General features: G+C 40.6%; 1 protein-coding gene across 1 annotated transcript in view; it reads right to left on the bottom strand.

The window, feature by feature from the left end:
• LOC124281565 (protocadherin Fat 4-like) overlaps window positions 1-14,614 on the bottom strand; it is a 26,890-nt gene extending 12,276 nt beyond the window's left edge. Inside the window, exons 1-13 of the mRNA XM_046717509.1 lie at window positions 14,595-14,614; window positions 12,864-12,933; window positions 11,837-12,523; window positions 11,653-11,721; window positions 10,274-11,531; window positions 9,996-10,103; window positions 9,618-9,740; window positions 7,928-9,376; window positions 6,493-6,633; window positions 5,849-5,855; window positions 5,024-5,329; window positions 592-737; window positions 162-327 (exon numbers count right to left, since the gene is read on the bottom strand). Of these exons, the coding sequence (XP_046573465.1) occupies window positions 162-327; window positions 592-737; window positions 5,024-5,329; window positions 5,849-5,855; window positions 6,493-6,633; window positions 7,928-9,376; window positions 9,618-9,740; window positions 9,996-10,103; window positions 10,274-11,116 (3,289 nt within the window). The 5' untranslated portion in view covers window positions 11,117-11,531; window positions 11,653-11,721; window positions 11,837-12,523; window positions 12,864-12,933; window positions 14,595-14,614. The remainder of the gene's footprint in view (window positions 1-161; window positions 328-591; window positions 738-5,023; window positions 5,330-5,848; window positions 5,856-6,492; window positions 6,634-7,927; window positions 9,377-9,617; window positions 9,741-9,995; window positions 10,104-10,273; window positions 11,532-11,652; window positions 11,722-11,836; window positions 12,524-12,863; window positions 12,934-14,594) is intronic.

Genomic DNA, 14,614 nt, shown 5'->3' with positions numbered 1-14,614 from the left:
AGTATATTAAAAGCAGTGGAAAGGATCGAGAAAAACGATCTTAAATACAGCAGCATGTAAACTTTGAAACTCTATAAATGCATTCATTAAGGAAAATGCACCTTTTAAATCATCGCTATATAACTAAAAAAATGCTGATGCAATAGAAAATTGTAACTTACCTATTACATCATAGGTGCAGTTACACTCTTCTTCACTAGCTCTCCTCACATAGGCTCGTATGGAGACTGATTTGTCCTCATCTGGTGCCTCGTTTTCCTTCACACGGAAGGTGTATGTCTTTTTGAAGAATGGACGCGGCTGGTCAGTTATGATGGAAATGGTAATCTGTGGGTAAAAAGGTCGTTACAATATTTAACACTGGTACTAAGACTAAACACAAACAAACCAATCCGTAATTTGACCATAACACAGCTTTGAAGGGCGAATGGGTTTTCCTTTGTGGATCTTTCGGTTGAAACTTTTATCCGATATATAGAGTCGAGCATCAGTGTGTCGAACTCTGATAACTCGATATCTCGGTTGTATTATCTACTGTGAACCGTCTTTGGTAATTTCTAAATGCGACAGAATATAAAACAACTAAATTACGTCTGTGATTGTTTCCATAGCAGGGTCTGTCTGGGGTACGTCTGTCGCCTTGATCCTCAGAGTGACCTTGTCATCATTCACTGCATCTAGGGCTGTAGCCACGTATATTCTTCCTGTATCACGATCAATCCTGAAGTAGCCTGTGTCTAGAATACATGGAGAAGTATTAACACGTGCATGTCTGTGAAATCCGACACATTGACTACGTAGGACTGTGTGTTTTCCAGAAATGAAAAGACGCGAATCAAAGGTAATTTACTTTCCTTGGTTTTCCTTTTGACAATTGTTTTCGGCTCACGAAGCGTCTCTGTTCACTGCACTTTGATAAGCCATTCTGGATATGTGCGTTTTACCTATTTTACCTAAATTATTGTGCATTACATACTGTTAACGGAGAGACGTATGTGTGCTTCTTATTAAGAGGGGTACAATGTTATTTTTAACAACAATATAATAAGTTGTCATACAATGTTTTATCATTTCAAAGTACTGGACAAAACCCATATCTGGTACCAGAGCAACTCGCACTAACAATGGCAATATTGGGTGTTACCAAAAGTTCCATCGATACGTTTGAGGTAGCGGCGGCAGATTGAAGAGAGACACAAGATGACAAGAGAACAGCACGAGGATGCTGTTCCGAGAAGGATTAGTGTTACATGGCGGTTCTAGTATTGTCGTTAGCGTCCAACCGTCTCGTTCCTAGTATGAACGGTCATACCCCACTTTGCCGGACAGCTGATGTGATGATAACGGATAAAGAGTAACGGTTATAGTCTGTTTTCAGTAAGAAGTTGTCACCAATAGTCTCATTTGGGGGACATGAGCGTTTGGCAGAGTTCAAACTCAATAATTACAAGGCTCCAATTTGTTTTGGGTGAACTCGATTTCTAGTAACTAATTTGAGTGAACTCGAATTATATCAGCTAAATCGAGTGAAACTTATTCAAATGATTATTTCTGCCATTGTGCCTGTATATAAAGAATGTAGTAGACATGGTTCCCTCATTGCAAAATTCAGTTCATTCCAAATTCTAGGGGATCTTGTCTCAGACCTAGTTGGTGTCCCTGTGTTGGAATAATTATTATTTATGTATATTTATGAACAAAAATCTTTATGTGTATTTATGGAAAAATATTTATGCATATTTATTTACATGTCTTCAGTTTTCATTTTCTCATCTTCTGAAGATGTACGAAATTTGTATTTATGAATTTTATCATGAAGAGAAAATACACCAAAAATGTTGAATTACTAAAATGAAAACATCGAGATGAAGTTATAGCGTGTACATATAGCCGAAAAAGACTATAAGTTAATCCCCTATTGTTTAAGGATTATCGCGCATCAGTGAATTGTTATCTAGAACAAAATCGTCCGGCAAAACGGGAACCCCCCGTATGAACTATGAGGAAGAGGTCTGGAGAAACAGTCGAGCGTGGCAGTGTCGACATGCTCTACTGCCTTCTCCAGTCGTCATGGGGCTGCGTCTTTACGTACTGCTTGCGAAGCATATTATCGCGAGCAATGTCCTCCTGGTAGTGTTCGTCATTTATATTTCCATTAACAAAGGTCCCTTGTGATGTCGCTACATACTATTACACATTCACACCACAACTGACAACACCGAGTGACGCGATCGCCGCTAAACCGTTCCCCCGGATGCCTGTCGACCCATGCATGACCATCACAGCAAGCTATGTGATGCCTGGATATAATCAGTATACGGTCTCAGGCCAAACTTCTTTAACTGGGATGCTGCCTATACCAGGCTAGTCGTGCCTGATGGAGCTTTAGATGTCGCTAGACGTATCCGATCGTGGTCGGATGCTAAGCTCCCACAAACGGTTTCGACATTGGTCTGAACCCAGGAATTGTCCCTGCTTTTAGTGTGGCAGTTTGGGTATCAATACCGTAGATACATCCCATCACCCCCACCCCACCCCACCCCCATCCCCCACCCCAACAATTTGTACCAATACATAACACAGCGTTTGTACGCAAAGATATTCATAGACTTTCTCCCAAATTCGCCACGTACAACGTGGTTGGGGGTACATAGTTAACACAGAGTAAATATTTACAAGCTAAGGTATGAACTGTTTCAATAGATGAATTAGCATCACAGTCTAGACCCCATACTTCGGCTCCATATAGCAAAATAGGCATAACTTTTGTGTAAAAAATTCTGAAGAAGACATTACATTTCATGTGTTAAACTTTTCAAAATACCAAACAGACCCTTTTGGATTTGTAAAGCAGAGCTCTCAAAATGTTTATGCCATGGCAATGTTTCCGAAAATACTATTCCCAAATATCTATATGAGGAAACACAATTAATTAATTTACCTCCTGAATACCATTTTTCGTGCTTAGTAAGGATGCTACCATTTCTAAACACAACAATTTTTTATTTATCTAAGTTGACATATAGCTTATATTCCTTGCAATGCTGTTCAAGGACATTAATACATTTTTGAAGCCCGTAGATGGTGTCAGAGAATAGAATAACATCATCAGCAAATAGAAGCAGAAAGATTCGAGTTAATTCTGGATTTAACTGTATGCCCGGATAACACAACGATTCTATACTATCAGCTAAATCGTTTATGAAAATGGAAAACAAGAAGGGACTCAAGACACAGCCTTGACGAACTCCAATATTACAATCAAACAACTGTGAAAAAGAATTGTTGACTTGAACGCAAAACTTAACACAACTATAGATGGATTTGATGCAACCTACATCTTGGGTGTTAATCCTTTCTGTTGTAAAACTAGCCATAATTTCGAACTATTTACCAAATCAAATGCTTTCGAGAAGCCGACGAAGAACGAATACAATTTACCCGTTTTCGACAGAATTCTCTGTGTGATAGAATGAAGAATAAAGATGGTGTCGACAGTAGTCTGTCCTAAACCCTGCCTGTGCCTCGGATATTTTAGCATAGCCTTCACTCCAAAATTTAAGTCTATCGTTAATAACTGCAATATAAAGTTTACTAAATATACAGAGGATAGTAATTCCTCTAGAATGGGAAACAGAATCTCGATCTCCTTTTTTATGAATAGAAGGGAGACAATAAGACCAACCGACCACTGAGCAAGAAACACACCATTCTCAAAGATCATGTTGAATAAAACTGTTAAATACGGAACAGGAATATCAGGAGAGGACTTGAATAATTCAGCAATTAACTTATCATCACCAGCATATTTAGAACACTTTAGGGTACCTATTGCTTTGGTAACCTCCTCTACTGTTATAGACGAGTCCAGAATTGTTGTAACATTACTATCCGTGGGCTGATATTCAATATTGTAATAAGTTGTATTACGATCTTCCAAACCAGCAGCGTCCATGTACATATTACAGAAATAATCAAATCACTCTTGCAAAGATATATTGAGATGAAGTACAGATGACCCCTAAAACCTTTTGAATATATTCCAAAATGCTTGACTTTAAACAGTTTGTCTATTAACAATCTCACTATCTTATCCTGATACAAACGTTTCTTTTCTCTCACGACAGAAGAAAATTTATTTTTAGCCGCCAAAAATCTCTTTAAATTCTCATCAAGTCTACTCTTGATGATAATGTTCAGTACAGCCAATGTCACCCAAGATATAATATTGAGTGCAGCCAACGCCCCCGAAGGTATAATTTTGAGTGCAGCACAATTTAACAAAAATGATTTTATGAGCACCTGGCAGCTACAGATCATCGTGCATTTCTACAAAAGAACGAGCAAACATACTTTGCGCCTTATATAAACATGCCCCTGCAAACTGTCAGTCACGTCCTTAAAGTCGAGGAGGTGTTTCTATATAATGAAAGATGAATTATTTCATTTCAGTACACACCATTTATTGAAGCAGTGGTATACATCTCGTCATAATATAAATTGTTCACTGGTCACGAGGGGGCATGGGTTGATGTACCCCGAAGGGCGAGGGGAACATAAACAAACATCGAGGGTACATCAACCCATGCCCCCCCTCGTGACCAGTGAACAACGTGTTTATCTTACCGAGCACCTTAATGTCAAATTTGAATTGTTTGAAGCACGGGTACAAATCTTTTGGTAGCCTTCGCTAGATTTTGCCGACAAGAAAACAGATTTAGAGTTATCTCCCTTCCATCGATTTGCATTCGCAAAACATCGGTAATTTCCGTACATCATACGTGATTCAATGTTATTCGAGATATAGAATTACTACCACGAAGTACCGAATGAGTTGCCATTGACAGCGGGGTACATTGAAATGTTACTCGCTTGTAAGCGGGGTACATTGAAAATAATAGAAGAGCGCTCAGCCAATCAGAAAGCGACATTTATGTGTGAGGTAAGATAATGTAACCTCCCTGAGCGACGATACATGCATGTTTACCTTGGACGGTTTATGATATATTAGTACAATACATACTTGATAGAATATGGTATTTAACGACTCCATTGCCGTCCTTGACGCCGTCCCTGTCGGTTGCATTAATGGTGTCAGTGACGAGACTGTTGATGCCAGCGTCTCTTGATATGTTAGCTCGGTACGGAGCCCCCTGAAACACCGGCGGGTTGTCGTTGACATCAAGGATGGTGACGGATAAGGTTGTCGATCCAGTGAGGCGTCCGCTGACATTGTTGCATGTATACATGTCCACGGCAGTCACGATGCATTCATATGTTGAAGTCGTCTCGTAGTCGAGGTCGCTGCTCACTTTTACAACTCCAGTGTCTGCAGAAGAGGATTACTTTATTGAAGTAATAACAATTTTAAATATATTACATTTAATTTATTTGAAGTGACTTCTATGTGCTAAATCATCTTATGCGTACAGTTGTTTATAAAGTATCATATGAGTTTATACAAGGAAACAAATTTGTATATTGCATCTTTTTATAATCAAACGTCAGAAGATCCCAATCCCAAATTTATTTTCACGATGGAATATTTTACAAACTAAAAATCTAAAACTATTATTCTATTCTGTCATATGTTTGAAAGATAACATCAAATTTATGTGATACATAATTTACAACCGCCTACGTTTGATTCCACTTTCATGCTACCGACGGTATGGTATCTCAGTGAGCTTCGCACTAAAACGCCTGAATGGACACCAAGTTCCGGTCACAGCGTTAGCAACATAGCCGACTTGCGCCATTATTTAATCATATAAATACCGGAATCCTAAAGTCCCTGTCAGTCGCTGTCTGCCAAAATGTATCCTACCAATTCAGCAGACTGAAGTACCTTTACTCTGTGACATGAGGGAAGCAAATGTCTTGTTCAAACCCAATCTAGTATGCTGTAAATATACATCTACTACCTGAATGGACACCAAGTTGACAAAGAACAACAAGACAGACCTACCTGAGGAGGAAACCCAACAGTATGCTGTAAATATACATCTCTACCATTGACAAAGAACAACAAGACCGCTTTTCACCAACACCTGGTGTCATCGTTGATGTGTTGTCATCATATAAATATCCGTCACTGACATAACGGTAACATGGAATTGACCTCGTTCATCGGAGATAAAAATGTGATCACGCACACGTGGCTTAGGAATCGATATTATCACGTATTTGGAGCAAACACCATATATGCAACACACCATTAAAGTGCAATCTGTACTCCCTACAGATGGATATTTACCATTCCTACATGCACCTGCATGATATATCCTCCATGTGTACATCTGGGTCCCTCCAACCAATAGGTTCCCGTGTTTTATCCCATGTAGGTATCTCTGCTCATTGCTTCATACCTGTTGGGAATGGTTTACTGTTTAACGCTGCACTCAGCAATATTCCAGCTATATGGCTGTTGTCTGTAAATAATTTGGAGTCAGACCAGACAGTCCAGTGATCAACACCATGAGCATCGATTACCCGTGTGGACATGTGGCTATCTTCCTTCACTGTCACTGCATATGACGTCTCGGTGAATGTCGGGGGGTTGTCGTTGACGTCCTCGATGACTATGGTAGCCTGTGTTGTTGCAGTTAAGGGGACGACTGCATTATCCGTCGCCTGGACATTGAACCGGACATTTGATTTCAGTTACCATAAACGCATTAAACACATGGTGAAAAAAATCACTTCCAGATTGAATACATTTTGTGTCAACTTGTGTCTAGCCAAGTAGTCAAGTCATACTTTATCAGATTATATGTGGATTTTCTGGAGTTACCTTGATGGTTAAGCTGTAGAGGTCAAAACGTTCTCTGTCTAAATCTCCCGACACAGTAATGCGTCCAGTTCCAGGGTTCACTGAGAAATCTGTGAAGTGTGACATATATACAATACAATACGTAACGAAAAACATGAATATTTTTCAATGTTTTTAGCTGATTGAATTTGTTGTTCTAGGACATACTTCCCGTTGGCATCGCCACATGTTGACACCATACAGTAACATGGCTGAGTCTGGTCACTTGATAACCTCAGATCCCCTGAACGTTACATCTATGTCTACCGTTTGAGGCATTTGGGTGTGTTGTACAAGACCGGTCAGAGCGGAGATTCACCAGACGATAACCAGTTACAACAAGACATTGTTTCATAGTGCTGGCATAAATGACATTTGTAAACAAATATTATCTGTTACCATGGAAACACAGAAACCATAAATCATGAAAGCTTTCAAGAATGTTCGAAGTTACGGTTGGACAAAATATTACTAGAATGCAGTACATAATGCTTCAGTCTCGACATTTATTTAAAAGTTGTCTTACATGTGATATTTACGACTTACGTGTACGAGGTGTATGTGACTCAATGCTGTAGGTTATTGCTCCATTTTCACCTGCATCCATATCTTCGGCAATAATGCTTCCAACAAATTTGTCCATTGTGTTTTCCAGGAACACTGAACACATGTTGTGCAGGAACTGTCAGAAATCTAGGCGTGTTGTCATTTATGTCGTCAATAGTGACTGTTATCTGGAACAAAGATTAATCTAATCAGTCAGACACCAGACTCCCAGGTACAGTAGATGCATCACAACTGTATTCATTTGACGTGGAAAAAGGTACAAACTCGGCATCATGGACAAAATAACATTAGCGCTACGACGGTGGGTAGTAAATGTTAAAATAAGAGAGTTAATTCACCCGAGGGCTAAGATGGTTTTGTCCAACGGCACCCAGTACGATCAAAAGGCAGGAATTCAAATATTTGACTCATGAATCCAATATGCCATCTGATCTTCACCGTCATCTAATATTTAATTAGCGTTTAGTCATTTGCTGCGAAACTGAAATCAATATACAAACATTGAATGTTGGTACCAAGTGATAGATCTATGGGGAAACCCATACTTACAACAGCCACGTCCGAGGCATTAGTGGCCACATCTCTGGCACGGACAACCATGGTATAGTTTGGTGCTGCCTCACGATCCTGTGGTCTGCTACACGTCAACTCTCCACTGGTAGGATCAATACGGAAGTCACCACCACGGATTAGCGAATAGAGCACTGACACGCTCGGGTCATGTGAAGCCTTTGCAATTCCGAAAGGCGTGGTATATACTTGGTTCTCCACTATCGAAAACCTGAAGTCGTTAGAACTGAACCGTACAGTACTATTGCCTTCTATTTTCTTCACCTGAACTGACACTGGGACTGAGACGCTTCGTGGTGGAGAACCTTTATCTGTAGCTGTGACGTCAAAATTGTATGTTGTCGAGGCACCGGGTTGACTTGCACCTGCTTTGATGCGTAACACACCTACAGTTTCTCCATCTATGAAGAATTTGTCCGTCTCCCCACTCATGGAGAATATAAATTGACCGTTCGTTCCAGAATCATCGTCCATGACTTCAAAAACATCGACAGGATTGTTGGTTACCCACTCCCACGTTGTGATCTCAGACTGATAGGTAGTTTTATCAAAACGTGGACTGTTGTCATTTACATCTTTAACGTTGATCTCAACTGTAACTGTATCGCTCATAGAGGGAGTCCCTGGGTTCTCGGCTTTAATCTCTATGAGGTGTTGCTGCATTGCTTCATAGTCAAGGGGATTTGCACATCTGATGGCGCCGGAGGTTGGATCGACTGTAAAGTTGGAACTTGTTGTTGAGAACCTGATGTTGGCATTGCTCCCTTCATCCAGATCTGTTGCTGCCACTGTCAGGATGCTCGTGGTACATGGAGTATTTTCTATATAATTACCTTTGTAGAATGTCTGTGAAAATGTTGGCTTTTCGTCGTTTACATCACGAATATTGACGGTAATTGTCAATACTGATGCAAGAGAAGGCGACCCTTGGTCCCTGGCTTCAATGGACAGGTTGAAGACATCCCTGTTTTCTCTGTCAATTTCCTTGACTGTCGATACTGCGCCAGTGCTTTCGTCAACTGCAAATAGTCCAAAACCCCCTTCTACCAATGAGTATGACACCTGTCCATTCCGGCCTTCATCTTTGTCCGTAGCTGTTAACGTAGTGATACTCGTTGGTCCAGCGTTTTCTTCCACCGAAAATACAGTCGTCCCAGGGTTGAACTGAGGTGTATTGTCATTGATGTCCATGACTGTGATGTTGAGAGTAGTGGTGCCTGTCTGGGGATTAGATGGGTTGTCTGTTCCAGTTAATGTCAGGACTACATATGGAGTTACTTCCCTGTCGACCAGAGTTCCGCTTGTTTTGATGGTGAACTGGTTGTGGTTTGATTTCTCAACAGCAAAATAGTTGCTGCCTGTTCCCGTCAAAGCGAAGTTGACGGCACCATTCTCTCCGATGTCGTCGTCAGTAACAACTACGTCAACCTGCAGGAGAACATATACAAATGTACATGTTTTGGGACATCTGAATAGCAATAAAGTGTCAATATCACTCCATAGATGAAGCTGAACCTGCATGAAAACTAGACATATGTACATATGTTGGTGACCTATACAAAAGCGCCAATATCACTGTCTAGTCTCTCTACATGAAATTCTTTACATTTCCCTTTAAATACACTTACGTCGGAAGTCACCTTTTCAAGATGTTAATCATCACACTCACCAAACCATCCACCAGAGTCCCTGTAGTTGAGTTTTCTTTTACACTTCCTGTATAGGAAGGTCTGGAAAATGTTGGTGCGTTGTCGTTAACGTCCGTTACAGTTGTAATGAGTTGACCAATCGTCTGTGGGATAGATAGATGCATACTATATTGTCCATTCAAGTTTGAATCATAATTCTACAAGTCATTCAAAAGTGTGAAATTTGACAGTCAAAAACAGTTCATGAATGAAGCAATTTTTCCACGCATACATTATTAGGTTCGTGAATCATTTTTAAGAAATATGCATGAAAATATACAATAAACGTTACACTATGCGGATAACGCCTGTAGATATCTTAACACACATCCATACAGATTCCTTATATGTCCACTCACCACAGGGGAGCACTGGTCATTACTATCCATGTAAGCCAGAATGGTGAAGTCAGTATATGCATGGTCGTTGTTCTCTCGGTCCAAGGAAATGTTTGTTGTGACGACCCCCTTCAATCAGAAAGCGGTTGTATATAAAACGCATTTTATACATAAACTTGTCACTGGGATTTTGCACAGTTAACTCAGTCAATAAGCCTAAAGCCACACAAACATACATTACATGCATTACTGTTGATATATTTAAGTAGACAAGCTATAAGAAATATCATAAGACTTACAGATACAAGATCCAGGTTGAAGAGACTGTTAGCCCGAGAGTTTGCAAATTTGTAACCGGTGTAGTTTGACACTGCAACATCAGCAACATTTGTTCCAGGGGGGCTGTTCTCGCTGACGCTACCAAGGAAGGTTCTGTTGAGGTTGATTGCATTGCTGGTGTAGGAGATGAGATACACAGTGATGTTGGCTTCTTCAGAGTAGTTAACGCCATCATAAGCCTTGACACGAAAAAGGATCGCGGAGGGGAACCGCCCTCTTGTTAAGTCCACCTTTGATGTCAAAATACCATCGTCGTTTATGGTGAAGTCGTCTTTATAGGCGCCTTCCAAATGAAATGATGTCTGTCCAACTGTATCTTTATCAGTAGCACTAACAACACCCACTACACTATTTCTCTTTGAACCAGCAAGCAGGAAAAAGTCGTAAACTGCTTTTTGAAACTCCGGAGGTTCGTCATTTTGATCTTCAATGTTTATGCGTACATCTACTGTGGTTGACTTTGCACTGTCCGTAGTGACGAGATCAAGTTTAAAATTTATGCTTCTGATGCCAGCCTCGTAATCAGTTCCGTTGACCAGCCTTATGGTAGTCAGATCTTTTGTTAGCCATAGCCTGTCTGGGAGAGTATCCTCCTTAATGTCAATCCGAAACCTTGAGCTTGTTATACTGTAGCTCAAGATATTGCCTATCCAATTTTCACTTAACATTTTTGTAAAACTACTCCTGAAGAACAAGATGTAAAACGTTGCAACTGTTGCTCTTTGTCCTCCCATTGTCGCCGTGACACTGACTATATATTCTTTAGCCACTGTGTCGTCATTGGCAAAGTCACTCAGAAACATGTCCTGTCCACAGAGAACTTGCCCTGAGGCTGTCACAAGGAACAAGGCCCTAGCTGTATTATCTGTGGTCTCAATATCGTAGTTGCTGTAACCCCCAAACTACCAATAGTCCTCACGTCAGCTATCAGTGTGCCTCTCCTGGTTCCCTCCACCAGCATAACTGTGACGTCTTCTGGAGTGAAGGAGGAGGATGTGATCCTGACAGTCACAAGCTGCTGCACACTGAACTCCCCCGCGGATGCACGTAACACCACGACAAAGGTTTGAGCATCGCGTATCTCCTTGACCAATGCAACATCAATCTTCCCCGAGCTCCTCCTCAGGTCCAGAATCCCCTCATCAGGATATACACTAGCTTCTGTGGAGAATGTAACTGTTGGAAATTTACTCAGCTCGTCCAGAGGGATTGAACCCACTGAAAATAAAGAAAATATAATTCGTGTTATCAACACAGCTTGGGTTACACCAATCGGGTTACATTTCCACGGGTTTGTTTGGGTTTTTTTAAAGTTTTCAAAATAAATGGCTTGACTTACCAAGTTGTGATGTTCTTGATAGATCTGTGGCGAAGACGGATGTTTTCTTACTTGACAGAATACTGGGCCCTGAAACACAGAAACCTTTCTGAAGGTTGTTGATAACACTCTGAACCTTTAGTAAGGTAACAAGCGTCCTTCTCATTACATGTTTACAGCTCATGCTGATCATCACAATACCTACCCATTGAGCATCCTGTAGGAGATATCTGTACGTTCTTGTTAATACAGGCACATCTGCGGTTTCCGGCTGACGTCGTCACACATGAGCTGTTGACGGCCACGCATCTAGCGTTGGAGCAGTCCTCGTTCAGAGAGGCATCAGCCATAGGGCCGCACGTTGACGGCGTTGTGGCAGCGCTTGTGGTTGTAGTTGTGGCTTAAAATGTAAATATCTCACTACAATATCAGACACGGATCTGAAAGGATATGCCTTATGACTAATATTTTGCAATTAGCAATGATACACGCCGACCAATGTGAGCAAACGTTAAGTCACAAGGCAAATCCTTTCATTTCTCAGCTTACCCTGGTGTATTGCTGCATTTATTATGGAATGTTTATCCTGAAGAAAAGACAAGTCCTGACATTATGACACACACGCCCTTGCATACCTCACACCCTTGCATACCTCACGCCCAATACACACAAAGCTCCAACTTGCTACACACAAAGCATGTTAGTTCTAGCAACCGGCTAATACTTACCCATTGCTGATAGGTAGTGCTCCAGACTTTTATGTGATAAAAAGCACAGAACAAAGAGCAAAGCATATGTTAAGTAAACTTGAAGAAGTATTTATTATTACTTTACATAAGTGAAAACAATACCGACATTGACAAACGCTCTCCTCCATTGGTGTCTCCATATGCTGAAACGGAAACGGAATAACAGTATAAATGCTATCGGTAGTTTTATTGTTTCTCAATAAACAAAGGTTGGGTTGAGGATTATTTCATCCATATGTGTGTGTGCGTATGTGTTGTTGTTGTTTGTGTGTGTGTGCGTGCGTGCGTGTGTGCGTGCGCGTTCGATCGAACCAACGACCTACCGCTCTCAGGAAAGATGTTCTATCAACTTAACCATGGAGGCGGTCTACTTGTATGTTCATGTACATGTATGTAGTTAGATCAATTTGATCAAAGTAAAGTATAACTGAAAAACAGCAATTCGTACATTCTCAGTTTTGATCAGAAATTGTACGACATTACCTGCATTATGTTCACGTTTTGCCCCTGGAAGGTGACATATCATCAAAGTTGTCGGGAATCTCGGTTCCATCTGAAAACATTGACACGCACATGCTACCACATTGCCATATATAGCTACTGAACATGGCATAACTATACCTTAATCGACATTACAAAACACCCAGTTTGAGTCTTAGGATTTTGACATTTGAATTTGTCCTTGCCAAGAGTCCTGATTTCAAAACATTTAAATATCAGACAAGCGTTTAAATGAATCTATTTAATTAGTCCAAATAATAAGTATCATAGCTCTTTTAATTTAATTTTTTAGCCGCTATATTTGCGTCTGGTACAATCCGGTAGAGCACTGTTGTACAACACTTGACTGAGCAACAACCATGACACCATGAAACGCGAGCAGTCAGTCCTTACTTTGAACTGCCAGATCGTCTTTTAGATAGACCTATCACGTCCCAGATCTAGTGAGTTGTCAGCTATAAACGTATGGACTGCATATGTTACTATTCTACAAAAGCACAACTCTCATATAACCCCCACAAAATATCCCCCCGGGGAGTACAGCTGCGTGACGTTAGCTAACAAACGATTAGGGTTTTTTATGCAAAAGGGGGATTTGTTGTACTTCTAGTTTCCTCTCTAACAAGCTGCAGAATCTATTTACACAACAACGTTGATCAAAATAGCATATCGTGTTTATTTTCAACAAAAACTGTAAGTCTGCACAAAGTCCACAGTCTAGTTGTCCGACTTCTATTTTTATGGAAGCCGCGTTGGCTGAGCGGGTTAGGTGGCTGACTTTGTGTGGTGGCGATTAGGGTTGAGTTGAGTTGGGTTTTACGTCGCATCGGCATTTTTCCAGGCATATAGTGACGAGATCAAGCCTGAATTAATACGCAATTTAAGTACAAAGTCCAAATGAGTTTTATTTTAAAAGCATATATATTCATTACATTGTTATTCAACAACAGAAAATGTCATAGCACTAAATTCAAAAGTACTAAATTCACATTACATAGTTACAATTTATGATACAGATCAACTTCCCTCAGGTAGTTTACAATGAGATGCCAGCTCACGCGGCTGGCGATTAGGTGCCTGAATCTGAGAGTATGGGTTCGATGGGGCTCAACCCAACAAAAGTATGAGAACATGAAGTTAGAAACGGATTCTAAATGGCATTGTGTATTCAAAAGATTGGGGATTCTTTTGTCCCTTGGCTGAATATCAATTTTTCAACAAATCGTACCAACTGTATCACATAGGCGTTAACAATGAATCTGAATTTTTTTAGAGCCTCCGCCATATTCGCGGATTCGATCCCCGACCGCGTCATACCAAAGACGAATCTGGTTTGTTGGTCCCTGATTCGGCATTTTGGGTACACAAGGACTGGTCGGCTCGGAGTCACTCGGCATGCTCGCGGCATATTTCTCAGTGAACTCTTATAACCAGCTTCATCCCCTTCTAAAGTACTATACACACGCATGCACGTCGTTGTATATTCTGGGTAACTACAGTTAAACCCATATTTCAACCTCAAATCTGAGTTTTCACATCAACTTTACTGGTTCGAATCTGGGTTCAAAGGTAAATATGACTTGAATTGCCGACTGGAATCCGATACGAATCTGAAAAAAATATTCAGCCATGAATGATCACACTGAACAAAATTTCATATTTCATTGACCTTAAGCATATGATACTGAAGGCATGACAGTCTGTTTTACGTACATGTACGTTGTGATGTTCCA

The sequence above is a fragment of the Haliotis rubra genome, unplaced genomic scaffold (assembly GCF_003918875.1).
Source record: "Haliotis rubra isolate DU_JTF1 unplaced genomic scaffold, ASM391887v1 Scf285, whole genome shotgun sequence".
NCBI lineage: Eukaryota > Metazoa > Mollusca > Gastropoda > Lepetellida > Haliotidae > Haliotis > Haliotis rubra.
Note: the sequence above shows the minus strand (reverse complement) of the source record. Positions and strands in the feature narration are given on the sequence as shown.